Here is a 27,967-nt window from a genome sequence, read left to right on the forward strand (position 1 = left end):
GGGCTCTGGGCAAACACTGCTTTCGCTGACTTTTAGCAAGTTTCGCAATCACAGGACTGTTTGTTTGTCTGCTTGGGAGGACCCTGCTAGCGAGGCAAGACCCCAACACCTCCGTATCGCTTCTCCCCTCCCCGGGGGTCCGTGCAGGTTCCAGGTGGCAGACCTCTCCAGTCTTGTTAACGCTGCCATTCCGCAGCCTTGCGCATGTCAGTCCTTGCGCATATCGGTTGGTAGACGACTTTAGTCCTGTTAAGTCCTCTGTTCAACAGCTTTGTGCACCTCAGCTCTTGTGCTCTCAGTTCTTCTGCATATCAATTGACAAACTTCAGTCCTGTTAACTCTTCACTCGCCCGTCAAAAAGAAAACAGATATGGGGAAAAAAGCATAACCAAAGGACAAGAAGAAAGGAAAAGAAATGAACAGGTAATTGAGGATTACCTCAATTTCCTCATCATTCTATTCATTCCATTAATGTAATTTAACATCTCTGCTCTACTCTCGAGGCTTAATCATCCCTCACTGAACACTCATTAAAGGCACTATTAAAGTATATGAGCTGAGCATGACAGGGCTGGGATTATAGTTTTCCCACTCTTTAGCTGATAGAATAATTCAAGAAAAATAAAAAAGTGATTCTAAATCCTTCATCTATTACCCACTATTGTGTCAATATTGTAGAGGTGGAAATAACTAGATACTGAAACAAGCTCCTTTAGAGAACTGGTAAGTGTGGGGAATTTGGGGAAGACAGACTTCAGTATGCATGAACCAAAGAATCATCTTCTGCCAGAACTATTTTCTGGCAGATTTCTTCCTACAGATTACAACTCTTCCTGAGTTTATAGAGATAAGGGTTTCTTTGGCAGGCAACACCTATGGCTGATTGATAGAAAATTAACACCATAAAGAAAGACCACTATCAATATTTGGAATTCATTTAAGAAACCTCTGAAGTCCCCTACAGTTTCAGCAACAAAATGAGGACACCACACTTCTGTGTATTAGTTTATTTAATTCTTTATCACCACTAAGAGCAAGTAAATTATGTTGATACAATTGGTAAACATATACATTCGCTAGAGCCTCCCACAAACCCACAGAGCTAAAGGAAACATTAAGGGGTGTTACAGGATTAATGCTTTCATTCTACAATACGGATATATGGCTTTCATACAAGTTTAAAAAAATATTGAAAAGGTAACACACTGCTAGCTTACAAAATCAATATACAAACCAGAAAAAAAAGGAAGAGGAACAGGGAGAGTAACCCATGAGAAGATATCACATAGCACTGGTTTAATAGATATATACATAATTAGCAATTCATTGAACATGATATTCAGGATTTGTTATTTTAATTTTCATTCCTTTTTAACACCTGAACTACAAGTATCAAGAGAGTTTTTGTTTTGCTTTTCTTTTTTTTTTTCATTTTCTTTGCTTGTTCTTTGCAGAGAAAAAGCCTTCTTCTCCCTGGGCTTCTATATTCACACTTAACTGAATCAGTTCTTCCCCTCCGAAGTTTTAAACAAGGCCCTTCCATGTACTTGGTGTGACACAAGAGAGCATCACTCTGATGCTATGCTGGGGAGTGGGGAGAAACCTAGTTCTTCATCTTACATACTGCCCTGGTGTAACACAACACAGGACAAAAAAAAGCTCTTTCCCTTCTGCTTTAGCTTTAAAACGTGGTAGTATAGTTGTGAGACACATTTTGAGTTATGGATACACTTTATATTATAGAGTTTTGCCTCTCCATATATGGATATATGTATATAGAGAGATGTTTATATATAGATAGATATGTAGTACACATGTACGTATATTTTTTGAGAGATATTGTTTGTGATACTGAAATCCTCATTAGGTGGTTTCAAGCTCCAACAGCAGCAGTACTAGACTGCATTCTGCCTCAAGTCCCCTCAGTGACTACAACAGCCTCTGGAGTAGCTGTAAAAAATCTAGATGAGCCATATAATTATAACATGGGCAGTGTAATGAATGATCCATTGAAAAGTTAGATAGTGTCTTGTTGCCAGGCAGTTAGGATGAGGGAACTCAAACGGTGTAATTGATTAAAAGAAGTTGGCTATGCTGCAGGAGCTAGACGTTTTCCTAGCTTTACAGCATAGAATTTAATGCTAAAGTTTTTGTACAATCTTTAGCTCTGAATAACCTTCCAAAATTGGAAGACTTAGGGAGCCTCTGTCTTAGCTCATCAGTAAAATCATACACTGGACACAGGCCTTCAGTTTTGGGGGGGGGGGGGCTTTAAAGAAAGGTATAAGAAAACTGTAGGTACAGTTTTGCTATAGGCAGCTCATTCAAAGCTGAAGGAATTAAAGGCTAGAAAATTTGAGTTTTGAGATGAGTTTTGAGCCCTCTGGGACTTTTAAGATACTCCACATTTAAATGGCAAACTGCAGAAAGGGTAAAGGGCTTGTACAGCTCTCATCAAAGAGATAATGACAGGGAATATAGTTGAGTTCTCATGTTTTCCTTCAAGTATCTTGATTATGCTAGGGTCAGAGGGAAGAGGCCACAAGGCAGACTGCCATTTTTGAAGAGTGGCAGAAGGGGAGCATTAGGGGAACGATTAGACATGGTATTGTTTAGTTTTGGTCCGTAAGCACATGAAGTGTTCTGCTGCTAATACAAAATTATCTAGACCTTCCTTAAATGAGGGAAGAGGGTGGAAGGGCTCTCTCCATAGGGTGGAAGAGGCTCTCTCCCTGCCCTTCTTCTCTCACTATCCCTGAAGCTCTATGCGTCATTTCTCTTCCCTTTAACCTGATGGTAGAAGAGTATGTAGTAGGAAAGGATGCAGCTTCTTGCCACTGTTTATCTAAGAAGGGACTTTTCTGTTTGAGGCCAGCCCCTCTTTCATCACTGCCTCTCCTCTTCCACCAAATGTGATGTATTTCAATCCCCTAGGAAGCCCAGGTTGAGCTATACAAGAAAGGTTTTACCAGCAAGCCCACCCTCCCAAAGAATTCAGAGTCTCTTCGCTCATTCTCGTATTGCCTTGTTCATTCTCATCTTTTGATTTGCAAGTTGCCACTAAGTATTTTATTTTTAATCCTAAAAGGACACAATAAGAGGTGACTGGTAGTAAGGGCTTGTTGGAGCTGTTTTGCAACCAGCCAGACAGGAATGGACAACACACCCTCTAACATGAGGAGGAGTTCAACAATGTCTCCAGAAGTTTGGGTGGGAAGTGGAGTTCCTTAGCAGGACTGACAAAAAATTTATGAATACTATCAAAATTAGGGGTAAACTAAGGGTGAAGGCAGGCAGCAGATACAATATGTCCCCTCAGAAGAGAGAACACAGTCCTCAAGGACTGTGCTCAAGAAAATGCTGTCCTCGAGGGTTTAAGAAGATTGAATATGAGATACCTACCATCATTCACACACTGTTTCCCCTTCCTGTAAGTATTTGAGAGATGTGGAACACTGTTACAACATGTTGACATGATACATCTCACCAATATTTCATTTTGGAAAAAGTGGCAGATTTACATCACTAATATTATTGCAGAGCAATTTCAGCTGCAACTGAAAAATCCTTGGAAAACCAAGCTGGATTGTTCCCCACCCTCACCCCTGATGTTAGACTACAGAAACTCAGAGAAAGCTGGTAATGTGTTAAGGAATTGCATTAAACAAATGCAAAAGCTATACAATATTTATCTTTAGATGTTCCCTGCTAACAGTATGGTTAGTACCAGGGTTTTTATAGGCCTGTTTTCATAAGGTAAGTACTCACTCCTCCTTAGTTCACTGTAACTAATGCTCTGCTGTATTACTTGAATTGTCCATGACCACATGCCAAGTGATGAGGGACAAGATATACACCAAGATGAAAGAAATGTTTTCTCCTATCAACAGCATCATAACTTGCACTCCTGAAACAGAAAAGATGGTCATACTACTGCTTCCTTTTGCCACTGCCTCCTGGTGGACACATTCTTTTGAGGTTGGAATGGGACTCTTCACTTCTCTGTATTTTAGTAACATTCTACATTTGCTTAGTTTTCATTAAGGCACGAATGAAGCAAAGCATAAAAGTGAACGTCCTACCAAGTGATCCTGCCTTCTCTGCTCAGAGGAGCAAGCAGAAGTTGTTTGTATAAAATGATCCCAGTGTAGTATCCTTCTCTTCTTGAAAAGGGCCCCATGAATTATGCTACAGTGTCTGTTGGAAAGTTATAAAATTATTGTTCTTACATTTCTCCTCATTCTTCTGCCTTGAAAAGCAGCACAGTCCAGAAAGTCATTATGGAGTTAGAAGATCAGAATTGGTGGGTTACAACTTAGTATTTACCTGAATGTACAGCACGCTTCTTCCCTTCCAGGAACCTTGTCCTAAAACATACTTTTGCAATAGTTTTGCCGTGCTTAAAAGTCTGTTAAATATGCTAAGCTGACAAGCAAAGATTCTCTTTCAATCTGGACATCTTTGTCAAGAGACATGTCAAAATGAGATAATGCCCCAATTCCCAAATACAGATTTGAATCAAGATATAGACAGGGCTAATTGCTTAGGAGCATGGTTCAGCCTACTTAGAGGCTCCAAACTCCCCTAAGCTTAAAGTTGCTGGAATACAGGGTCTGGATGCAGATTCATCCTTAGGTGATGAATATCCCTAATCCTAACTCTAACCCTCACTCCAAAGAAACTTTGTATTGTTTGGTGTAACATTCTTTTATGCTACGTCATTTCCTATTACAACAGAGAATCACCTCATGGACAAGAAAGGCAAAACCCATAATTTATTTGAAGCAGTGACCCCCACTGCACTGTCAGACAGGCTGACCTCCCAAAGGAGGGAGAGTAGAAGATTAGAAAACAAATAAGGAGGAATTTCTGAATAACTCTGGTGAAAATTTTGAGCAAGATGGAGCTGGAAGAGGATTTGTTCAGACACTTGCCTCTTGCTTTCTCAGATAATGTCACTAGTGAAGCAATTACTCCCGTTCTTCTCAGAAATGAATGAGGTATCTCCTTTCAAAGCTGATCTGACTGAACTATTCCATTCCACCTTCCTCTGTGTTTTGCCATGAAATTACTATTTATCTCCTCCATCATAGCCAGAGCTACCACAGAATGCTTTCCACTGTTTTCTTGGATATTTTCTTCATTCTTTGTAAAGCATGACATATACAACCCAACTATTGTTAACAAGAATATACCATTGTAGATCCAAACATCTGTGGCTGGGTAGTACAGAGGAAGTGTTCTCTTATTTCACACCTTTGCTCCTGGCACTGTTGTGCTTTCTTCTGGTCCTAACATGGATTTTTTTGTTTGTTTGTTTGTTTGTTTTCTGTAAACTCTCTCCATGGAGGCCCTACACTACTGTCATAACAATGGGGACTTGACCGGCCTCCTTCAAAAACTATTAGGAATGTTCTTTTAACAAGCCAGATGGGCAGTTAATCATAAGGGCTGCAAGTCACAGAGGATAAACACAGGGAAATATATTTTCTTCTTACTCACAAAGGTGGAAATCAGAAGTCACATTTGAAGGTATGCTAAAGGAGAGTCAGACTGTTGGTCTCAGCAGCATTCCCAACTCCTGCCAGCTCCCTGTGAAACAGGGACTAGATTAACCAATGTAACACAATGGTGCAACAGTGTTTGCACTCAAAGCTGAACCACTTTAAGTAAGTGAACTGATGCAGCATTTAGACAGACAAACCTTTGGTGAGTGAAAAAGCTTCTTCCTCCCTACACTTTCAAACAGACTTACCAATCCATTAGCTTAAGTCTGAGACATGAGCACTAGTAGACCTGATTAGGCCATGAACAAACCAAATAGCACCCAGAACCACCTAGATCTAAGCCTCTGCAAATGGCAACTTGAAAAGTTATTTGGGATTTGGTCATTGTACGTCCACATATTGGGGACATTTTTAACTACACCACTGGCTCAGATATGTTTTACAGTGTAGTCACAACATGAAAGGTATCAACACAGACTGCAAAACCCACCCAAGGGAGTGGGAAATACTTGTGTGGCTAGCTATCTTGAGCTAGGTGTAGCCTTGACTAACTGACTTCAGAAGGGCTTGGGAATGTCTACAGGAGGAGTTGCCTCATTGTGAGTTCAAATCAGTGGTTCTCTTCATGTGAGCAAAAATGAGGCAAGTCTTAGAGTATTTTTTGCATAGAAAAGGGGAGTGAGAAGTTAGTTTGGGAAAACATGTTCTGCTGTGTCTACAAGCTATAACCCAAAAGAGCAAAATGCTTTACTCATATGAATGTACCTTGCTGCAGCTTCACTGAAGTCAATAAGTTTCTACAGGAATACAAGGGAGCCTATGAGTGAGCAGGCCTGGGGCCTATACAAATGGCACAGCTTAGTTCTTGCCATGAAAATTTAAGGTTTAGATTTTAAAAGCAATGATTTTGAAATGAATTTGGGCACTGAAATCCTTTAAGTTTCCTCTAGGAAGGCTGGGCTGAAGGTTGTTTAGCTTGTAAAACAATCCTTTCTGCAGATCAGCCCTTTGTCAGATCTTTTTCTACTTTGTGACTTTTCTCAGGACTCACAATTATTTGAAATATTCAGGTAAAATGGGGCAGAATGAAAAACAGCTGGTTATAATTTTTCTTTTTTTTTTTCCACAGGCTGTTTTTAAAACAAAAACTTTCACAGAATTATTTTTAATTTGGCTGAAATTTTCCAAGGTTGCTTTGTTTATGTAAAAATGGAAGAAAACAAAAGGTACTGTTCTGTCATTTCCCCTCTGCTTTACTAACAGAGAAATAAAAATTAATTTGGTTCCATTGGTTTCAAGCCCCCACAAATTGTCTCGATCAAAAATGTGAACTATTCCAGGCAGTTTCCAAACTGACTTCTTCTGTTACTTTCCACCAGACATACTTTCTATTTTTCAACTAGCTATAATTGAAATCAATAGGAAGATTCCTGCTGATACAAAAGGGAATTGGGTCAGGCAGAATCACAACCCTTTCAACTAGATTTATGTAAAAAGAGTATTCTCCCTGCTGGCAAAATAAACAAACAAAAGAAAGCATTTTTCTGCTTTTGCAGATAAAACAAAAGACTCTATCATCCACCAGTGTTGATATGGTAAAATACTGAGAGTATTGCTATCATTCCACTTTGAAAAAACAATCTTTTTAGACTGCTTCAAAATCATGAAAATTTAGGACTCTGCTATATCCAGCCATTGGAAGAAAGTATTTAAGAATTTTTACTGCACGCAGGAAAAATACGGCCAAGAATGGAAGCAGTGCTACTGATTTTCTGCCCAGAAATGGTGGCATTTTGAAATGAACATTCACAACACATACAAAAAAATTCTTTGCCCGCAAATACTCAACAAAATGCCCCCATCCTTTCCTTAAACAAATGATTTCATACAGTTATCCAGATGTAGTAAGAACTTAAGAAACAAAGTCTGTTTTTTTCAGACAAAAGGTTCCAATCTTAAATATAACTGCATCCAGACATATCCCTATGTCCACACAGGGCACCACTGGCTTCAGCTGGGCTCTACACAGGTTCAGGGTCTGCTTGCATGGAGTAATTACAAGATTGAGATCTACAGCAACATTTGAGGAAAAAATAGTTTTAAAACTTCTACATTGTTCAATATACAATAGACATAAATTTCTAAATGAGTTTGGAGTCCTTTATTGCAGGCCTCTAAAAATTTTTGTTAGGGTTATACATTAAAAATACTAAAGTAATAAAAAAAGATTTTTTTGTGTGTGTTTGCTTTTTTCCTTCTATTGTACCATTAAGCTATAAATAATTTTAGGATAGAATGCCTAGGTATAAATGAAACTGTTAACTGATCGTGTTTGCTGATGTCCCTTTCTCACACTGCCCAAGTTGGCTCTATTAATCCAGCATCTTCTCTTGTTTCTTGCTTTCCTTTTTCTTCTTCTTGGATTCTGTCAAGATAACAATAATAATGACCATAAAAAATTAGCATCTAGCAGTCACTGAAATACATTTAAGCCAATACCCATGAAAGTAAAAGCTCTTTCCCACCTCTCCCGTTTTCTCTACGCATGCAATTAATTCTGTTTCTTCATTCTGAATAGGGAAAGGAAAAATAGAAGGAAAAAAAGAAAAAAGAAATGATTAAGGAGCTGGAGAAGATGGAAAGGGGAGTTCATGTCCAGTTCCAAACCCTTCCTATCTGAGTGGCTGACCCTGTTTGGCATGCAAAGCATTGTCTCAGGATCTTGGTTCGAAATAAGAAAACAGCAGGCAGCTCCTGGAGAAATGGGGTCATGGCTCAGTGGAGAGGTGGAAGAAAGCTTTGCACAGGCTACCCGCACACACTCCTCCCTTGCTTCCCTTCTATTTCATTATTAGTCTTTGACTTCCTCCTAATGTGAGAGCAACTCCAGAGTGTGGTGAGAAAGCTCACTTGTTTCTCCAGCATTGTCAACCCTTCCCCCTTTTGTTTGGGACAAACACCCAGGTACACTTGAAAGGCAACTGAAGTTTGGCCCAGAGCCATCAGAGCAGGGTTAGCCCAGACTGTTAGCACTGATAGGATAAGGAAAGGAGTAGGGAGTACATGCTACTCTGACAAATCTGGGGCACTTCAGGGGACAATGGGATGGTAGAAGTGAAAGCTGATATATTATAGAATTACTCTTGTATCACATGTCACCTTGCAATGGGGGAAATAACAACTCTCACTAGGTGCATGAATAAATCCTCATGGATATCGCTGCAAAATACAGCACAATAGATGATACAGAGAGATGGAAACAGTTTCTGTAAAGCATCTTTCCTGGAACCCTAACAGCAAGCAAGGAGTAGACCCGTGTTTGCCTGAACCCAGATTGCACTGATAGGCATTTTTCTCCATTGAAAGATGCTTCTACTTCTTCCTTCTCCAGAAAAAAAAAAAAAAAAAAGAGTGAGAGAGAGAGAGAGAAAGAAAAAATCCATCTCAGGTTAAATAATGAGGAGCGAATGAGGAGACAACCACCTGGCCCTTAAGGCAGTGGTCTTCTTTGGTAATATGATTCTTTTCTCTTTGACAAGTCCTCACCTCTGGTAAATCAGCTTAATTACATTAAAGTCAAGGGAGCTATATGGACTTCTTCCAGCTTTGGATAGGCTCGGAATACCTTCAGTAGAAAGCAGACTTATGTTCTTACATTTCTCTGATTGTTGTTTTTCCTGTTTGTTAGTTTTTCAAAGTAATTTTTTTTCCTTCAACAAGACAAAAATTACTTCAAGTAATCCTGAAATCCTTTAATCAATGTAAAACAAAATACCTATTTCATTTCTTCAGTAGCATATCTGTTCTAAAATCTGTTTCCCTTAAAAACTGGCCTTAACATTTAAAGGAATAATAATATTTCAAAACACAAAGTAATTTGTTATAGTTTGAAAATATGAAAATGAAATTTTGAAAACTTTTTTTCTTTCGCTATGTCTGTGTATATGTGCGTGCAAGTGTGTGCGTGTGTGCACGCATGCACACATATGCTTATAGCCTGGAGCCATTCACAGAATCTGGCACTATTTTACAAACTGTCACTCCAAAATGTCATTTTTCATTAAGTTAACACAGTATTTGTTTTTAGTAAAAGCTTTTTTCTCCTGTTAAATGTGTCTCCCCTCTTATCCTCTTTTACCTGTGTCTTCCTCTAATCTTCCTACTGAAAGCTAAAGCTATTGGATTAAGCAAAGGCACTGTATCACTGACTCTCCTGGATTCTATATTGATTAATCTCTCTCTCTTTCTTTCTTTCATTTTTTCTAAAAGAAACAATGACATTTTATCAGTCTGACTAGTTCTGGAATTTTTAAAATCTATTCAGACCCAGGGCAAGCAGAAAGAAACTCTTCAGACTTCAATAAATTTACAAAGGAGACATATGAATGTATGCTGACCAATAATAGTACTTTACTGAAAGGAAAAGTATCTACAATTCACAGTAGGGGTGAAGCCACTTGTTACCAGGAGAAGGTTTTGGTCAGGAGTTATTGTGTGATCAAACTAGGTCTCCATCCTCAAAGACCATCTGCTTTGCACTTGACTTGAGGAACCAGACAACTCACTGTTTATTCATTTGTACTTGGCTGCACTCTGCCGTCCTTGTGTCTGTATCTGCCTCTGTTAGCTTCTCCATCAAAAAGAAAAAGCAAAATCCTTTCCCTTTTCTACCTTGTGATAATCTGCATATCACTCAAACTGCCAAAGCCATCTATCTACAAAGACAAGTGACTCTGCTTCCTACCTCAGTGGAGTAAAACTTCCCTGTTTGGGATGTAATTATGCTCATATGAAAGTATTCACAACACTGCAACTTAATCTTTCAGAAGAAGGATAAGTTGTACTGATGTAAAGTACATTTACTCCATGAAACAACATGCACCTTTGGACTTGTGGTAACATAAAAAAGAAGAAAAGAAAACAGCTCAAATATTTCCCACCTCCTGGGCACTTTTAAAAATCCTATCCCAGACACCAATATCTAGGTAGTGACCTATGAAAATGTTGCTTTCTGTACTCTGATGGTCGCCAGTACACAAGTTTGTTCGCAGCTACCCTCCACCTGTCTTGACTGTGGCCAGGTTATGAATTATAGTATGCCCATGGCTAGAAAAGTAGAAAGCTGCTTTAAAATGTACTTTATTCATGTTTTGTCACTGCTCAGATATCAGCTATACGTCTGTGTCACTCAGGCTTTCATTGTCCTTGTCTCTGTTTACCCCACACTCTATTTTCAATTTTTATGGTATGCTTTCACATCAGCTCACACAGCCATGCAGGGATCCATGTCACCCAGATCACTATGTCTGCCAACATTTCTCTTCCCATGGCAGCCAGATTTGACTGAAAGGGTGGCCATGCAATCAGTGCCAGCAGTGACACCATGTGAGAAAGCCCTGATGAGCTCAGAGTACAGTGCCAGTTATCTGAAAGCTCAACAGTCTCACTTCCCAGGGAAAGATCCCATAGATACACTGTATCCAATAAGTCAGTTTATTCATGTTCCTATTCCGTACATGCAAACTACCCGAATTCAGTTCACCTTAGCACGGATGGGATGCAAGACCTTCAGTGCAGCATATTAAGTGAGAACAGCCATTTCCCATCAGGCATTTTAATGTGGTCCCAGCCTGTCTTCAGAATTTATAATAATCTGTTAAGCAATGTCCACTGATAACAGCCTCTACAACAGAGAAGCCACTATACTGCTGCTTTCACATCTCATTGGCCCTGCACAGCAGCTTGAGCTTGCCGACGCTCAGTATTGAGCCAGAAGGAAGCAAGAAAATCAACATGGTGAATGCTGATTACCCTGAACAGTACACTGCCAGTTCTGCAAGCACCCTGGGTGAACAGCAGCTTCCTTCACCTCACCTACCTGATTAATGTGATATTTGGAAGGAAAATAGTCACAGACTCCATCTCCAGCTCACCCGTGCATTGCCTACAGGGATGTGTTTGCCAGAGACATGTGCTAGCAATAATATCCAGAGCCATTATGATGAGGTACTCTGAACAAATGATATCCAGCTGCATACCAGCCCAAACAGAATTTTAACCTGAATCTACTCACTGCATCATTTGCTTTAAAGCAAAATGGTACAGTCTGTTCAGTGCTAAGCCAGTCAGACATCAGTCTGAGACACCTCTATGAGCTACCTGTGGTGGGGTTCAGGGTTCTGTGAGTAGGGAACAAGTAGGATCACAACCCTGGACTTCAAGAGAGCAGACTTTAGCCTGTTCAGGGATCTGCTCTGAAGGATCCCATGTGATACAGCCCAGGAAAGAAGAGGGATTCAGGAGAGCTGCTTGATTTTCAAGGATCACCTTGTCCAAGCTCAAGATCCTGAAATTCAGGAAATCAAGCAAAGGCAGCAAGAAGCCTACATGGATATTCCTGACAAAACTCAAACATAAAAAGGAAGTGTACAAAAGGTGGAAGCAGGGACAGTGAGCCAGAAGGAATATAGAGACACTGTCTGAGCATGCAGTGACAGTTTTAAGAAAGCCAGAGCCCATCTGGAGTTGAATCTGGCAAGAGACATGTAGGGCAACAAGAAGGGCCTCTGCAAGTATATCAGCAGCAGAAGGAAGACTAGGGAAAATGTAGGCCCACTGCTGAAAGGGGCAGGAAACCTGGTGACAAAGGACTTGAAAAAGGCTGAGGTACTCAATGCCTTCTTTGCCTTGGGTCTTTACTGGTTTGACCTGCCTTCAAGATTCCCAGTCCCAAGACCACTGGGAAAGTTTGGAACAAGGAAGACTTACTCTTGGTGGAGGAGGATCAGGTTAGGGAGCATTTAAACAGACTGGGACATACACAAGTCCATGCAACCTGATGGGATGTACACCCACGAGAACTGAGGAGGCTGGCTGACATCACTGTGAGGCCACTCTCTGTCGTCTTTGAAAGGTCGTGGCAATCAGGAGAGGTTCCTGAGGGCTGGAAGAACACCAATGCCACTCCTATCTTCAAAGAAAGGCAAGAAGGAGGATCTGGGGAACTACAGACCAATCAGCCTCACCTTGGTCCCTCAAAAGGTCATAGAGCAAATAATCCTGGAAGCCATTTCCAGATATATTAAGGACAAGAATGTGATGGGCAGTAGTCAGCATGGATTTATGAAGGGGACATCATGCTTAGCCACAGCCAACTTGATAGCCTTCTGTGATGAGAGGACTGGCTCAGTGGACAAGAGGACAACAGTAGATGTTGTTTATCTCAAGTTTAATAAGGCTTTTGACACTGTCTGCCATAACATTCTCAGACAAACTGATGAAGTACAGACTAAATAAGCAGCTAGTGAGGTGGACTGAAAACTGGCTGAACTGCGAGGCTCAGAGGGTTGTGATCAGCAGCACAAAGTCCAGCTGGAGGCCAGTCACTAGTAGCGTAGTGTAGTAGTGGTGTAGTATCAACCTAGGGGTTGATACTAGGTCCAGTACTGTTTAGCCTCTTCATTAATGACCTGGATGATAGGATAGAGTGTGGGTTCAGCAAGCTTTTGCAGAAGACACAAAACTGGGAGAAATGGCTGGTATACCAGATGGTTGTGCTGCCATGCAGAGGGACCTTGACAGGCTGGAGAAATGGACTGACAGGAATCTTATGAAATTCAACAAAGGGAAAGGCAAAGTCCTGCACTTGAGGAGGAATAATCCCATGCACCAGTGCAGGCTGGTGACTAACTGTCTGGCAAGTAGCTTTGCAGAGAAGAATCTGGGGTGAACAACAAGTTGAGCATGAACCAGCAGCGTGCTCTTAAGCAAAGAAAGCCAACAGCAGCCCGGGCTGCATTACACAGAGCATTGCCAGCGGAATTGTTCGTCAGTGCCCCAGACAAATTTTTGTTCTGCCTCTGGCATGTCTCAACACACAGCCACACTGGGGAAGGCAGCAAGAGGAGTAGCTATGTCTTCTCCACTTTGGATGGGCCTTCCTTCACATCAAGGAAATCCTTAGCTACCCACTTATTTTTACCATCCCTGGGCATCCCTGCAGCAAAACAAAAACACCTGAAGAGTGAGCTAGGTATGGTCCAGAATATTAATAAGGATAGTTAAATTGTCCTCAATTTCTGCCTGTGTTTTACAGTATATGCTTTCTGCTGTTCCTCCCCCTTCCCTCCTATGAGGCTGCTGAGCAGTGCTCTTGCACAGCTGGAGGCCAGGATCTTGGATCAGGACATATGCAAAGAGCAAGTTCAGAATACTTCGCAGTTCCCACTGAGAACAGCAATCAAGCACTGCACAGCCAGCTAGCTCCCTCCTGGAACCCAAAGTACTTCCAGCCAGATACAAACACCCACATAGCTCTGTACAAATAGCCTTACACAAGCAAATTGCGTCAATGTAAATGTACTTGATTTTCTAATCATTCATCCTCTGAATCACCCTATGAAAGCTCATACACATAAGAATTATTCACAGGATTAAAGGCTGCATGGTCATGGATTAGTGCTGGACCCACTTCTGTCTGCATGATGACCTGTAACAAAAATTCCAGTGATTTTAAGTTCAAGACCTTACTGAGTAAACGACTTCATTTGATAAGCAGAACCTTTTCTATGCAATTTGGAATGGCAGTAGCCCTATTTAAATACTCTCCATTCTGGAGCTTCACTCTTACTGTGCAAGCAGCAAAGGAAAGCAATTATGTCAAAGAGAAGCCACATACCATTTGAAGCCACCCTTAATGTATAAGGCACAAAAGGGAAGTAATTACATTTTAATGGAGGCCAAGCTTTGTAAGCCAAGGTATTTGCAGGTGTTTATTTTCATTTGTTGAGGCAAAGGTAACAATTCACTCATGGCACTGCTGAACTTTCATACACGTGAGTCAGTCAGTGTCCCCAAAAGCAATAAAAATCATTTGAAATGGCAAATGCTGTGATGATGGAAGGTTAGGGCAAAGAATTTCAACACCAGGTGTTCAGGACACAGTTTTCCCAGGAACTAGTGCTCAGCCCCACTCAGTACAGAGGAGGCCAACTTTTCTAAAAGGCTTTCTACCTGTCATTTGGGCAGATTTTCCAAAGCACCTGGATGAAATCCCATGTGGTAGGTAGCAGCCTTGACTTTGAGGAGGCCATGGATTTCATCCCTTGGTGAAAAAAATCTCACCCTAAAGGGCTGCTGCTTTCCAAGAACAGAATCAATACTGTTTTGTGATTTCCATTATAGCAGGAGGAAGTCTGTTGATTTCTGAAATACCCTTTAAATATAAAGATATTTCTTTTGCTTCTAGAGAAAGAGCTTTTCATGGCCATCTAATTGCTCTTCTTCCTATTTTCCTGCCTTACCTGAAGCATTTGTCTGTTCCAGATCAGTTTAAGGAGATCTCCAAATGATCTCTTCTGAAAAGCTCAGTTCTACTGGATGGAAGAAAAGGAACATTCCACTAGCTAAAGAGCAGTAGAAGACAACAACTCTTCAATGAATCAATGACCTTGATATGACTTTTACTTCATTATTATATTACAATTGATTATATCCCCTATACTGTACCTCTGTGCCATTTAATCCCTCTCTTTAGTTGTCTATAAATGTTTTTCAATTTCTCCACAATTCCAGTCAATCCTCTCCAAGTAGGTTCTGTTCTGCTTCTTACTTGCTAAACTTCCATTTTGGATTGCCTTTAATTTCTTCCCAGTTTAACACATGATGGACCCAATTCAAACCTAATGGGTAGAGCCGCACCATATAACCCAGGAAGGCATTCTGCAATGCGTGTTATCAACAGGGGACCAGCTCCAGAGATGGAGGGAGAAAGAAAGGGGAGGAAAAGGAAAGATTGAAAGGAAAGGAAGTGGAGAAGTAGAAAAGGAAAGGAAAGAAAGGAAGAAACAGAGCTTTCTCTCTGTGTCACTGCTGGGAACAGTAATGAGTGTAAACATTTGCTGATGGCATATCTTTTATCACATTAAGTTCCACAGCAGCTTCAGGCATTTTCACCACTCAAGAGCACTGACTAATGCCAAGGAGGCTGGACTGCTGCTGCAAGCCAGGAAAGTGAGACAATGAGCATGTAAGAGCGCTGGCACACATAAGGTTATTTAAACTTTCACCCACAAAGGTCTGCATTAAACACTAAAAGAAACTCCTGCAGGCACAAAAGGGTTAAACAAGAGCATTTTGTCACATCCAGTTTTTCATCATTTGGGGCAACACTGAAAAAATAATCTGAAATACAAAGCAGGGGGATGAGAAAACGTGGAGGTTTAGGTTTCCCATGAAACTTCTCAAACTTTCTCGTTTCAAAGACACCTGTAAAAGCTTCAGAACAATTACAAATCCTGAATTTTGAAAACTATTTTTAGAAAGTATTTCTTTCTCCCTTTCATACATGCATTTCCTGCTCCCTGGAATCAGGGCTGTGTCAATCAGATAAATATTATGTTATGATTTGACAATGTGCTCAGATTATTTGCCCAAACAGTCTAATTCTCAAAGGTACAAAGCAGTCTCAAGGGAAACAGTAGTGGGAAGCCTCCAAGAAACATAAGGAAATGGAAGCAGAAAAAACACCATTAAAAGACACCCAAACATTGTCAGCTTAAGGTTGCACTGGCAGCTTGCTAGCAGCTGGAGGCTGGTCCACACTGTAGCCAATGTTTTGCTTCATTTTTCTTAAATGGTTTACTCTTGTTTCCATTTAAATTTGTAACAAAAAATACATTTCCTCAGGTTACAGCATCAAGGAGCCAAATCACAGAAATCTGCCTAAGAGACTAAAGTTTCCAGTGAGTTGTACGTCATCTCGAAATAACAAGCCTTGTCCTCAGACTTAGCAGGGAGCACTGGGAAACACAACCAAGCATTTAGAAACCAGTCTCACCCCTCCAGACCACTATTTCTCCTCTTGCTTTTCACATTTCTCAGCTCCATAAAGGATAAATTATTCATAGCAAAACTGTCTCTCACAATGTTTATACAGTGCTTAGTACAATGGCACCCTTTTTCAACTGGGACCTCTGGGCACTCATGCAAAACAAATAATCATGATGATAGCAGCAATAATAACAGCAAGCGATGCTGTTCCCACTGGACAGTCACTTGCCAGTGTTTGCCTTGCAGAGCTCAGAGCACTGTATTTCACTGCCGGCTCCCAGTCGGTGGCACAGGCCATTGCTGAGAAAACCAGCCTCATGCTTTAGAAGAAGAGAAAAACCTCTCAATTTTGCCTTTAAGGTTTTGTTTCGCAGCTGTTTCCTAATATGAGAAAATCCCTCATTTTTATATCTAATTAGTTTGAGCAGATCCTATTATTCTGCCTCCTGTAATACTAATTATTATGCTAACGGCATGCATGCACAACTAATGAGTTACATTAAAGACGGGGAACTCTGCAACCTACAGAGGGAGATACAGCATGGGCATGATGCTAAAACAGGAGATACCAGCGTCTTTCAAATAAAACAAAATCACAGTGCTAGTAAGTCATTCCTTCTCCTCCTATGTCCCCTCCAGCTACTCCTTAGAAGCAGGTAAATCTATTTTGTTGCTGCACAAAGGCAAAGTTGAGGGAGGACACCAGAGAAAGAGCAGGTTGTCCAACATGCAAAATGGAAGGGGCCACAGGTGGCTCTTTTTTCCCAGCGTGGCACCCAGTTTGTCTGATCGACGAATAGCTTCATATCAGGTAAGCAATCCATTTGGACAATATCACCATGAGCTCCTTCCAACAATCAGCAGCTAAGTCATCCTGCCAAAACGCAGACAGTCTGTTCTGGCAATGCACTGATATGTCTTGTCTGCAGGCAGGAATCAAGGCTGCCACTGTAGAGCCCTAAAAGCACCTGCTGTATTCTGCTTCTGGCACCAAAGTAGGGATGGGATATATCCACTCAGTAACAAAAGTCCAGCTCTATGTTTTCACATCAAGCAAGCCTAAGAAAACATAGGGTAAATTAGTGCCAAACACTATCTTAAGTCCATTGAGATTACTAAACTCAAAACAAAGACCATAGTCAAAGACTGTAGTTCAGACACTTACCTTGAAGTAAATTGTCATGTTCTGCTAATTGCAGAGACTGAGAGAAAAGGGAGCAACAGCTACTAGTCAGAGCATCTAGCTCAGAGTCAACAGCTCCTAGCTGAGTGCCTGGATCTGCCACTGATACTGTGTAACCCTGGAAAATCATTTAGCCTTTCTGCCTTTCAACTACTGCTTTTCTTTAAATTCTTCTTCCTCAGGTCCCAGCAGTGATATAGGAGGATTAGCAAACTGTTGCCTGTAAAGATTCCTAGATAAAAGACAGAATGTAATGCAGAGTATTTGTATTACACTAACCTCTTAAGTCAAGCACTTCAAATCATGTGAAATCAGTAAAAACACACAGAGCATAGTATTTCCTCTACTGTAGGAGCGCACACACCTTGTCAGACAGGGAACTGCACTGACACCTTGTTAGACTCTCAAATTCTACATCTGACCTACATTACAGGAAAGAAATTAAAGCCATTATTAGCTGTAGCTGATCTTGCCTTAAGGTGAGCAACCTTTCAAAACACTGGGTGCTGCAGGATGCAATCTTTGGATGCCACTCCCATTATTAAAGACAACAGCGGCTGCAAGCAGTGTGAATGTTTGCCAGCTCTAGTTGGAATTGTTTGCCTATGTGGTAAGGACTCAGCTTAGCCAGGGTAAAGTAACTCACAGATCAGATATACTGTAAGATATACTATAAAAGAGAATTATAAAGAAGAAATAAATACAACTGAGTGCAAAAAGTTATCTGAGAAAAAGTAGCTGAATTTTAAAAAATGGTGATCTTGTAAAAAGAGCAGGTAGTCTTTGTTTACTCTATTTAATTTTATCTTAATCAGAAGAATAAATACCTAAAAGTACAAGAGCGATTGAGAAAGAGACAGGAAGAATCAGACTGACATAAAGACAAAGTGAAAAAAGAAAGAAAAGCCTATCAGGCAACCTAGCTCACTAAAAATAAATTCTTTCTTTCTCAGCAGCTAAAGCAAAATGTTTCCTGAATCTTGACAATACCCCATTCTTTTACTTTCTGGTTGGCTGGAACCTGAACAATCATCAGTCAAGTTTGGGTGGCCATGAAGTAGGCCAGATGGAGCTTGTCGGCAGTGTTTTCTTCTCTTCAGCACAAGTTGGCCATTAGAACAGCTGCTCCACAGAAGTGCCTGATCCTTTCACATCTGTCAAGATAGTTTAGGGAGACCTTGAACATCCCTGGCATTGCAGACACTGATTAAAATATGCAATTGTGTGTGTTAGAGGAGATGTGGCTGCCTCTGCTGGGATTCTGTGACAAAAATTATCCTCTCATCCTTTCCAGCCTTTGAGACATATTTTCTCATGACCTCATTTGTGTACTAAATACACCAACCATAGTGTCTGGGATATCATTGTCACATTGCTGACAATCTCTCTCTCAAAGCGCACAAGATTCAAGAATGTATAACAACTTTCATTCTGGGATAGCTATACTTTGGCCCAGCAGCCCAAGACCAAGCTGTTGTCATCCAATCTGAGAACACCTCAGCAAAGCTATGGAGAAGAGAGCTCATGAGAAATCCAGATAAGCTTCAAATTCCTGATTCATCATCAGCTGTCCCTTAAATTCAACATACAGCAGAGTTTCTCTAATAATTCTCCTCTTACAAGCAGTGAGCTCCGAGATGTCCAAGTGTCCCAGACTACAATCCAAGTCAGCAGCTCGGAAGTACTAGCCAAAGACAAAATTCTGAGACAGAGCAACTGCTGATGAGGAAAAAATACAAATGTTTTTAAGAAAAGTTATCCAAGGGGTAAAATTAGTTTCCAAATTAATGGGAGTGCTTCAAGACCATTTTAAGGCTTTTCCATGAATGCTGACTAACAATAAAACAAATCCTTAAGAACCCCTAGACAGCCAGTTTATTAGGCAGGCATTGATTCCTAAGGTTAATGAGTATCTCCCGGTTTAATTTAGTAGAAGTTTTGTTGCAGCTTATAAAAGTTCCTGCAAAAGCAAAATATACTTCCATTGGCAAATCTGCAAAATGAAAAACCTTGGGATTTTTCTGTGGGTATACATTTCCTTTTGATTTAACATAAATCAAACTCTTATAAAAAAAATCTTCTTCCAAAGTAGTTAGGTGAAAGGGGGGAGATATAGGCTTCATCCTATGAGCAAAGCTGGTAACTGTTCATGAACTGGAAATGTGGATAAGCCAACAGGAGAGCAGCATTTACGGATGACATCAGTTTATCTGCATTATTCTACAAGAGTAGAGAACGTGAGAAGGAAATTCAGAGACCAAGCCACACTACAGAAATACATCAGGTGAAATTCGATACACAATACTTCATTGCACAACACTAGAAGACATAATCTGACTTACCAACACACCTTTTGGGGCTCTTAATTAACTGCACTAATTCATTTTTTAAAAAAGATAAGACTCAGGGACAATTGTGAAAGGCTCAGATAAAGATATCTGCTTCACATGCAGCAGTGATGAAAAGAAAAACATATTTAGTTTAGTGAGTAAGTATATTACACTTAGTAAGTGTAATAATGAATAAAAAAGGAAACACTACAGTACTATTTTTCTTTTTCAACACAAATCAGTAGAGGACATGCTTGGAATACTGTGTATAGTCCAGTGACTTCATCTCAGAAATGATTTAGCAATAATAGAAGGAATTTAAGTAAGTCCAGTAGAGAATATTCTTATCATGGATAAACTGTCATGCAAAAGAATACTTAAAAGTCAAAGGTTTTAGCTTTAAAAGCAAGCAAGTGACAGAAAATAACAAAAGGCATAAAACTACAATTGACTGGAGAAGCTAAATGGGGGGCTTTTACTCTCCCTATGTATAACACCAGATCAAAAGAAAAAGTAATGTAATAGGTTACAAACATAACCTTAATATGCCTAATAAAAGGAATCTTCCAAGGCAAAGAGGGTTAGTCAGCAAAATCATTAAAACAAACCTTTATTAAATATATTGGTATTTTTCAGCGAAAATAACTTTGTTGAAATGTGCTCAGTCAGTTCACGTCTGCTTTTGGTACTCTCAACTTATTTTTGTCAGAGATGTACTCAGTGATGCTGTTCTTGAAGAATATACTAGTCAGAAACATAACAGTTTAGTGGAGGAGTACATTATTTTAATCAATAAAACCCTCACTACTCTCTTGCCAGAGATAACCAGTGCTACACAGCCACCGCCTTGCTATTCTAGGCAATCACTGTGGGAACTGATTGCAGTTAATCAGCATTTACAGGTCCAGTTGCATATAAATACAGAACTTGCACAGTGTGCCTCAGAAAAAAATGCTTCTTCCCAATAAGCTATCGTATGCTTTTTCTCTTGTAGTCTTGAGCCACTGATGTGAGGCTAGCTCTGGGTGAAAAAGGAGCCAAATATGTGCCTGCACTCCATTCCAAGTGATCAAACAATAAATACATCATACATTATTCTTCAAAGAATTAAATTGGGTCCTATTCTAACTAAAGATTGAATACGGTTTAATTTTTGCTCCTCTTAGATGCAGGTAGGGGGGGCTAACCTCCAACCTGTAATTTCTTTCACCTCAGGAAGAAAACAGAAGTACAGATTCTCATTCCCACTAACATTTCAGCATTCCAATCTTTAAAATAAAGTTCAGCAGGGCACAAAATTTCATACAGTATTAATCTCATTGACGTAAATTCTTATTCTAGTTTCTACTACTACTGCCAATACACTGTCCCATGTAGCTCCTATGAAGTTATACACAGATTCTTGTCTCAGATACGCAATATGGATTTCTTATCTTTAGCTTAGGGCCTCAACAGACTTGCTGTGTTTGACTTCCACACGTGCTGCTCCTGCTAATGCCAACAGCAGATCAACGAGCAGGTGGCATGCAGGAAGATGCTACAAGATTTCTAATGCAAATAAGGAGAGCAGAATTTCTGCTGAGGGCTTATGATCACAACCTACATTTGTACCTATTTCCCCGTTCACCTTCTTTCAAATCAAATGAAGGTGGGTTTCCCATTTAAGTCACACCACATAACTATGTTTGCTGCAGTCAGTCACAATCCAAGTTTCACAATCCAAGTCCAGCTGCCACTCACTCGTATCTAGACCCCAGCTAAAATTACTCCAATTCAGCAAGCTCTACTGAGATGCTGCCTTTAAAACTATAGCTTGAAAACTCCTCTGTACCATCCAACAGTACTGCTCTCACAGAATAATCCTGCATCAACACTCAGCTCTCTCTGCCTCTTCCCTCTTCTGACAGCCATTGATAGAATATACTGACTCAGCAAGAGCCAAACAAGGCAGATGGCTAGTCGTGGCTCAGATGGCAGCGGCCTTCTGGCAGCACAATAGGAAGCTTCATTCAGTAAACTCCCAACTGCCACTTAGGCATGGAAACTTAAAAAGAAAAGCCCTCCCCCAACCTAATAAACAATAAAATCACACAGCTCATTCTGTATTTATTCCCTTTCAGTCACTTCCATCCCCAAATGAAGATGTTTATTGCTGCCAACTCAGTAAAGTCAGCTGGTCTCCGAAAATCTAACTGTATCCTTTCTGCTTCACGGCTTGTCATTATCCACATAGGTTCTAGACTCAGTGCTTATCTGATAACTCCATGGATGATGTGCAAGGAAAACCAGTTACAGCTGTACTGACTGCAAAGAAGATGGATGCGTGCACACATAAAGAATATGCTTGCAACCTAATCAGATGCGTCTCAGACTACACAAGCAGCACAGGCCACCTGCAAGTACCCTTCAGATCACTGGTGCACCAAAGTCCACATCTTGAAAATTGCTCATCCAAGCTCCACCTGTCACTCCTAATCAAATATATCTTTATAATTATCCAAATATTCAAAGCCTGGAATGTGTCTAACCTCAGCTGGTTTTCAGCAAACAAATGCCAGAGTAGCATAGCTGGTAGCATCCATTTAAAACACATTACTTCTGTATTTCAAAAAACATCTCACAATTTCAGCTCTCACTAGAAATCATCCTACATACATCCTGCTACTGCAGCAAATGTGTACATTAAAAGCCCTTAATAGTTAGAAAGAAAACAAGGTTGTCTAAGAGATACTTGGAAACACAAAAGCAGTGACAAGGCATACACCTGTCTGTGTGCTAGGAATTACATTGTCCATTGCAGTTAAATAAGACACACACATTCCCTACTTTCCTTCCTGTTATCCTCTCCCAGAATAGTTTATAACCCAAGGTGTGCAGAACATTCACATACCCTCTCTTCAGTGCTCAGAGAGCATTACATCCCTTCATTACCACCTGCTCAGAAGGAAAGCAGTCCCTTTTCAACTAGCCATTATTCATTACCAAATACAACCTATATGAAAGGTATGTTTATCTTGTAAGAGATATTTTTGCATGCTGTTATTGGTGTGTTCATGTCAACAAATGAGTTAGGAAAAGCATCTGTACCCTGAAGATCTAGTGAGCATCAGCAAAGTGGTAGCAGTGCAAGTGGTCTAAGGTTCAAATTAGGGCCCTAATCTTCAGCTTACTTCTTGTCTGTCAGACTGCCATGACTACACAGCTCAAGAATATTGTCTGCCTAACAGCTGGGAGATTAGACACAGCAGTACAGCACTGAGGAAAGACCAAGAAAGTACAATCTCTTCTGTACTACTACGTTCCTATTGAAGCATGTGGGACATCACAAATCCAGTGATTTAAATGAACTAGTGTGTAGCTGTCAGCAAACGGAATTTACCTTGAGGTTTGGGTTTGGTAAGCTTCCCACAGGGCTTTGAAATTGTGACAGTCTTCTGGCAGTCAGCATTATGAAGGGCTCTCTTTAGGTTCCCAGTTCGAGTCTTCAAGGCAGTATTCAAGTCACATTCTCCCCAGGCCTGGAACTGGTATTTACACTCCGCTGCAAAAAGTGAATACATGGCCATTTTTAAAACAGAATGACTGAACATGAAACAAGAATGTTATCTGAGTCTAATAGGAAATCATGGACTGCCATTGCTTGTAGACAGAAGGATCACGCAACCAAAGAAAGCAAGCCCAAGACAAATTTAAAGAGCAGTTACAGGGATAAATTTGTCCCCCAAACAAAAATGCTTTAAAACGGAATTCTCTGGATTGGCATTGATATGGCAATATTGTCATATAAAGGAAGACACATGCAACTATGCAGTTACAAAATAGATAGAAAAAAAAACAACAGTGGGATATGTTGTTCACATTCTATGTGGCTGATACTCCATTTGTGTGGTGCCAAAGGGTAGCAAACAGGGCTTAAATAGTTTCAAGAACATATATGCAGCAATGAACTTGTCAAGTTCATGCTCCATGCTACAAATCACATATCATAAGGTCACGTAAAGACCATGGTACCCATAGCACAGATTCACATCTGCAAGAGAACAGATGATGCTTACGGTGCTGCCTTAAACATGACTGTCCACCAAAGGAGAGCAGGGTTAAACATGCTGCTGGAACACTGAGGTTATAAGTAGGTTATACAGACTGTCTGCTACAGGGATTGCTTGCTCTGAGGAAGCTACCTTCTGATAGCCTTACATCATTTAGTTGCAATGAATTTGAAACAGATAAGTAGTAGCCCCTTAACCAAGACACTTGCCAGAGCTAAGCAAAAAATACAGATTTCCTTCTCCAAACTTAGGTAAAAAACTAAGCAAATCCCTTGGGAGAGTGAAGCTTACCTCCAAATTGCTTCTTCCAGTTGCAGGGAATCTTACACTTCTGAGTCTTGGTGGTTTGTTTGCACTCAGCTCCACTGCGAGTGCCCTCACGTGTTCCCAGGCCACAGTCACCACTGGTGGGCACACAGACACTCCACTGCCATTCCCCACAGTCAGACTTCTTCGCCTTTTTCTCTGGATGATGCCAAGGAAGCAAATGCAAGCAAGAGAAGTGGTCAGTACCCAAAGCTTATGGAAAAGTTTCCATTCATCAGACTTGTTAAACAGTCACTACACATGAAAGAATAGATAAAGGAAATACTCTTAACACAATTTCTTCAAAAACAAAAGATCTGGCATCCTCTTCACAGGTCTACAGAGACGGATCAGCTTCCTAGACTTTGACTCCAAACCAGGGTGGATCACTCAACTTCAGTCTCACTGTATGTTGGACTACACAAATATTCTGGAGTGGATTCTCATTTTGGGAAGGGGGAATAATCTAGACACCCTCAAGGCTCACTGATCAAAACATACAGGAATGCTCACTCTGCAAGGACATTCCTCTGTCCCCTAGTAACTGATGGCATATAAATATTTTCAGTGTCAACTGAAGCCCTACACAATATACATATAAGAAATTTATGTGCTGACATCATATATCAGAGGATTTGAGCACCTCCAGGGAAGAGCATGGGATACAAACTTTTCATTTGTATAGCATGTTACAGTCTGTGTCAGAATATAACCTAAACTTCAAAGAAAAGAACAAACTAGATGGAGTAGGGTACTTGAATGCAAGTTTAATATGGTTGTTGATCATTCTACATGTAAACGGTCAGAATCTGATCAGAACACCTCTAAATGCTGACAATACAGGGGTTTTGCTGCTCCGGGACAAAAGGAAGGGTCTTCATTTAAATCCTTACACCAGTTTCTGACGAGAAAAATTAGCAGTGTTATCAAACCCAACTGTTCAAAAGATCGTGAGCACAAGCAGCTTTAAATAACATGTACAGAATGATTTGTCTTTTAGGTTTTTTATATTTTGGTTCACATTTTCTCATATTTCCATACAGCCACAATGGTTAGAAACATTCTTTTCTAATGTCAGCACTAATTCTAAAGGACTCCCAGGTCATATTAACCAGTATGTAAGTAGTCTGTAAACAGTAAGACTTTAAGAAAAACACCAAAAGATGTCATCCATAAAAATCATTAAAACTGGGTATGATAGATGTGAATTTTCCACCTCAGGCCTGTCTCACTTATAATGAGGTCTGAGTTCATCACTGACAGGAAGCAATTACCACTGAATGTCTGGTTGTCTATCTGAAGCAGAGGCTTAGTTCAATTCATTGCTGAATGATTTCCACATCACACAGAATTGGTAGCATTTTCATATACAACACTGAATGAGCAACATAACTGCTCCTCTGTGGGTCTCTCTTCAAGTGTGAACTCATACCCAGAGCAAATTTATGGGAAAGCTGACTTGCAATACCCACTCTGTGATAAACTGAGAACTTCAGTCTCTGGGGCTGTCTAGTTGGCAGCTTTCATGGAAACTAATTTCTGTTTTCCTATTTAACATAGAGTAACATGTCACAGCCACAGATCCCTACCTTGTATATCAAAAGGTTAATGACTGCCCTGAATTTCATAACAAGACCAGAAGCATTTGACATTCTCCCACCCATGCAATCTACCTCAGGGATTAATTTTGGATTACATTGGACCTTACCTGGTTTCTCTTTTTTGCCAGCCTCAGTGGTGCTCACAGCTGCCAGAATGAAAACAAGTGCCAGAAGGGCAGCTGTGAACATTCGACGTTGTTGTTGTTGCTGTTGCATTCTGGGGATTAACAAGAGAGAGGAAAATTGGTTAGATTGTAAAGTACCCAAAGTACGGCCACAGCATTTCTGGGAGCTATACTTCAGGGCCACAAGAGAGAAGCAGGTCAAACACACTGTCAGCTATTGGCAAAATGGACAATTATTTTCATTACAAACAGAATACAAAGATTTTTAACCTTTTATTTTCCATTCTAAGCGCCAAATCCGTAATCTACATCACTGATGTTATGGATGAGCTTTGCCACAGGAAGTTCAATAATTCAATATTACTCATTTTGTAGAAACTTGAGAGACTGAGGTCTACTGATGGGCCTGGAACTTCTCTCTTCTTTCCTTACATCTGGCTGTGATTTATTGTGTAAAACTAAACATAACATATACTTTGTCTTTCAGTTTACCCAGTAGTATAAAGTAAGGAATACTACACAGTCCACCTTGAGAGAGTTCAAGTTTTTGTCAGGCTTATTTGACATTTTAAAAGAGCTTTTTTCACAAAAAACCACTTATATAGGTAAAATGTGATGCATTATCTTAATTGTCATTGGCATGTTCCTACCTACCTTTTCTTTTCCGTCCAATTAGTGTTTATTCCTAATATCAGTTAAGCTAATTGCCTCAAATGCAAAATAGATACACAGACTTGCACACATAGCTAGAGGCTATCCCTAGCATGCTAATGAAGTATATGTAATGAACCCAAAATCTGGATTTGAGAACCAAATACTCAAAAATAAAAAGGAATTAAAAGCATTTGCTTGGCGGTGAAGAATCAGTTATTAGCCAGTCACCAAAAATCATTCAGACCTGGCAGAATTAAATGGCTTCCATAAACATTTCTCCTTCACTTTGTTATAATTTGCATTGCCTCAGCTAGGTTCCCTGAAAGCAGGGCCATAAAAACAACTGAATATGTTACAACTGAGCAACGTCCCATTTCCCAGAGACACCTCTCAAGTCTGCAGCAGGGTACAAAGACGGTGGACTAGAGACTAGTTGGATGGAAGAATTCCCCACCCTTTTTTTAAACCAGGGCCCATGCCATTCATGCTATGCCAGTACATAGAAGAAGGTACCAAGGGCACTAGTCATTAAGACAGCCTTAAAGACTCAACAAAACTGGTATTACAAAGAGGGTAAAGGCAACCTGAGCTCATTTTGCTGAGCACAGCAAACCTAGCGGAGAAATAATTCTCACCATGAACACAGAGCAAAATGTATTTGAAATTTAATTTGCCACTTTTCAGCATCCCCTGCTGGCAACCATCTTGTTCCAAAGCAACATAATTGTAACTGGACATGGACAACAGGAGAGGAATCCCAAACATCAGAGACTTAAGTATCCAGCTTTAATATTATGCTAGAAGCCAGATGAGAAATTTTAATAAGTAGGTTTGTTTAAATAAAGTTCATGTGCAGACTGCAAGAGACCTGGCATTCAAATGTCTGAAGCAGCTGCCATTAGAGTCAGTTTGGTTTACTTCAAAAGCAAGTCCTGTCATGAAAAAAAGGCCAGCAGTGTTTTCAAGGGTCTTCTGAACTTAAACGGAGCCTGGAGCAAGAGCATACATGAACCCTGCACAAGCTTTAGGTTGTTTTTTCCTTCCTTCTGCTAAGTTTCTATTCAAAGCCTCCTATCCTTTACAGAAAATGAAATGAAATTAGATAAAATAAAATACACAACCTGCTTCTTCACTCAGCTTACATTGCAGACTGGTTCTTCATAACTAAACGTAGTTACAACACTGCTGGCCTGTCAGCCTTCTCCTCTTCAGCCCCCTTCCTTTGGGGCAACTTGCCATCTGTAGCACTGCACCTCATCTCACGCCCCATTTCCACTATAATTTATCTTCTGACTCCTCTCTTCCAAATTATTAACTAGCACTCCTTAGTTGAAGGAGCACTAACAGCTGGCATCGAAATACATACGGAAAGAGAGCTGCCA

The 27,967-nt window shown here is 40.3% G+C and overlaps 1 protein-coding gene across 1 annotated transcript in view; it reads right to left on the reverse strand.

The window, feature by feature from the left end:
- Window positions 1-992: 992 nt before the first annotated feature.
- PTN (pleiotrophin) overlaps window positions 993-27,967 on the reverse strand; it is an 80,335-nt gene continuing 53,360 nt past the window's right edge. The window contains exons 2-5 of the mRNA XM_067307802.1: window positions 25,914-26,023; window positions 24,191-24,364; window positions 23,230-23,391; window positions 993-7,932 (exon numbers count right to left, since the gene is read on the reverse strand). Coding sequence (XP_067163903.1) covers window positions 7,880-7,932; window positions 23,230-23,391; window positions 24,191-24,364; window positions 25,914-26,022 — 498 coding nt within the window. The 5' untranslated portion in view covers window position 26,023 and the 3' untranslated portion in view covers window positions 993-7,879. The remainder of the gene's footprint in view (window positions 7,933-23,229; window positions 23,392-24,190; window positions 24,365-25,913; window positions 26,024-27,967) is intronic.

Source organism: Apteryx mantelli, chromosome 1 (genome assembly GCF_036417845.1).
Source record: "Apteryx mantelli isolate bAptMan1 chromosome 1, bAptMan1.hap1, whole genome shotgun sequence".
Taxonomy (NCBI): Eukaryota; Metazoa; Chordata; class Aves; order Apterygiformes; family Apterygidae; genus Apteryx; species Apteryx mantelli.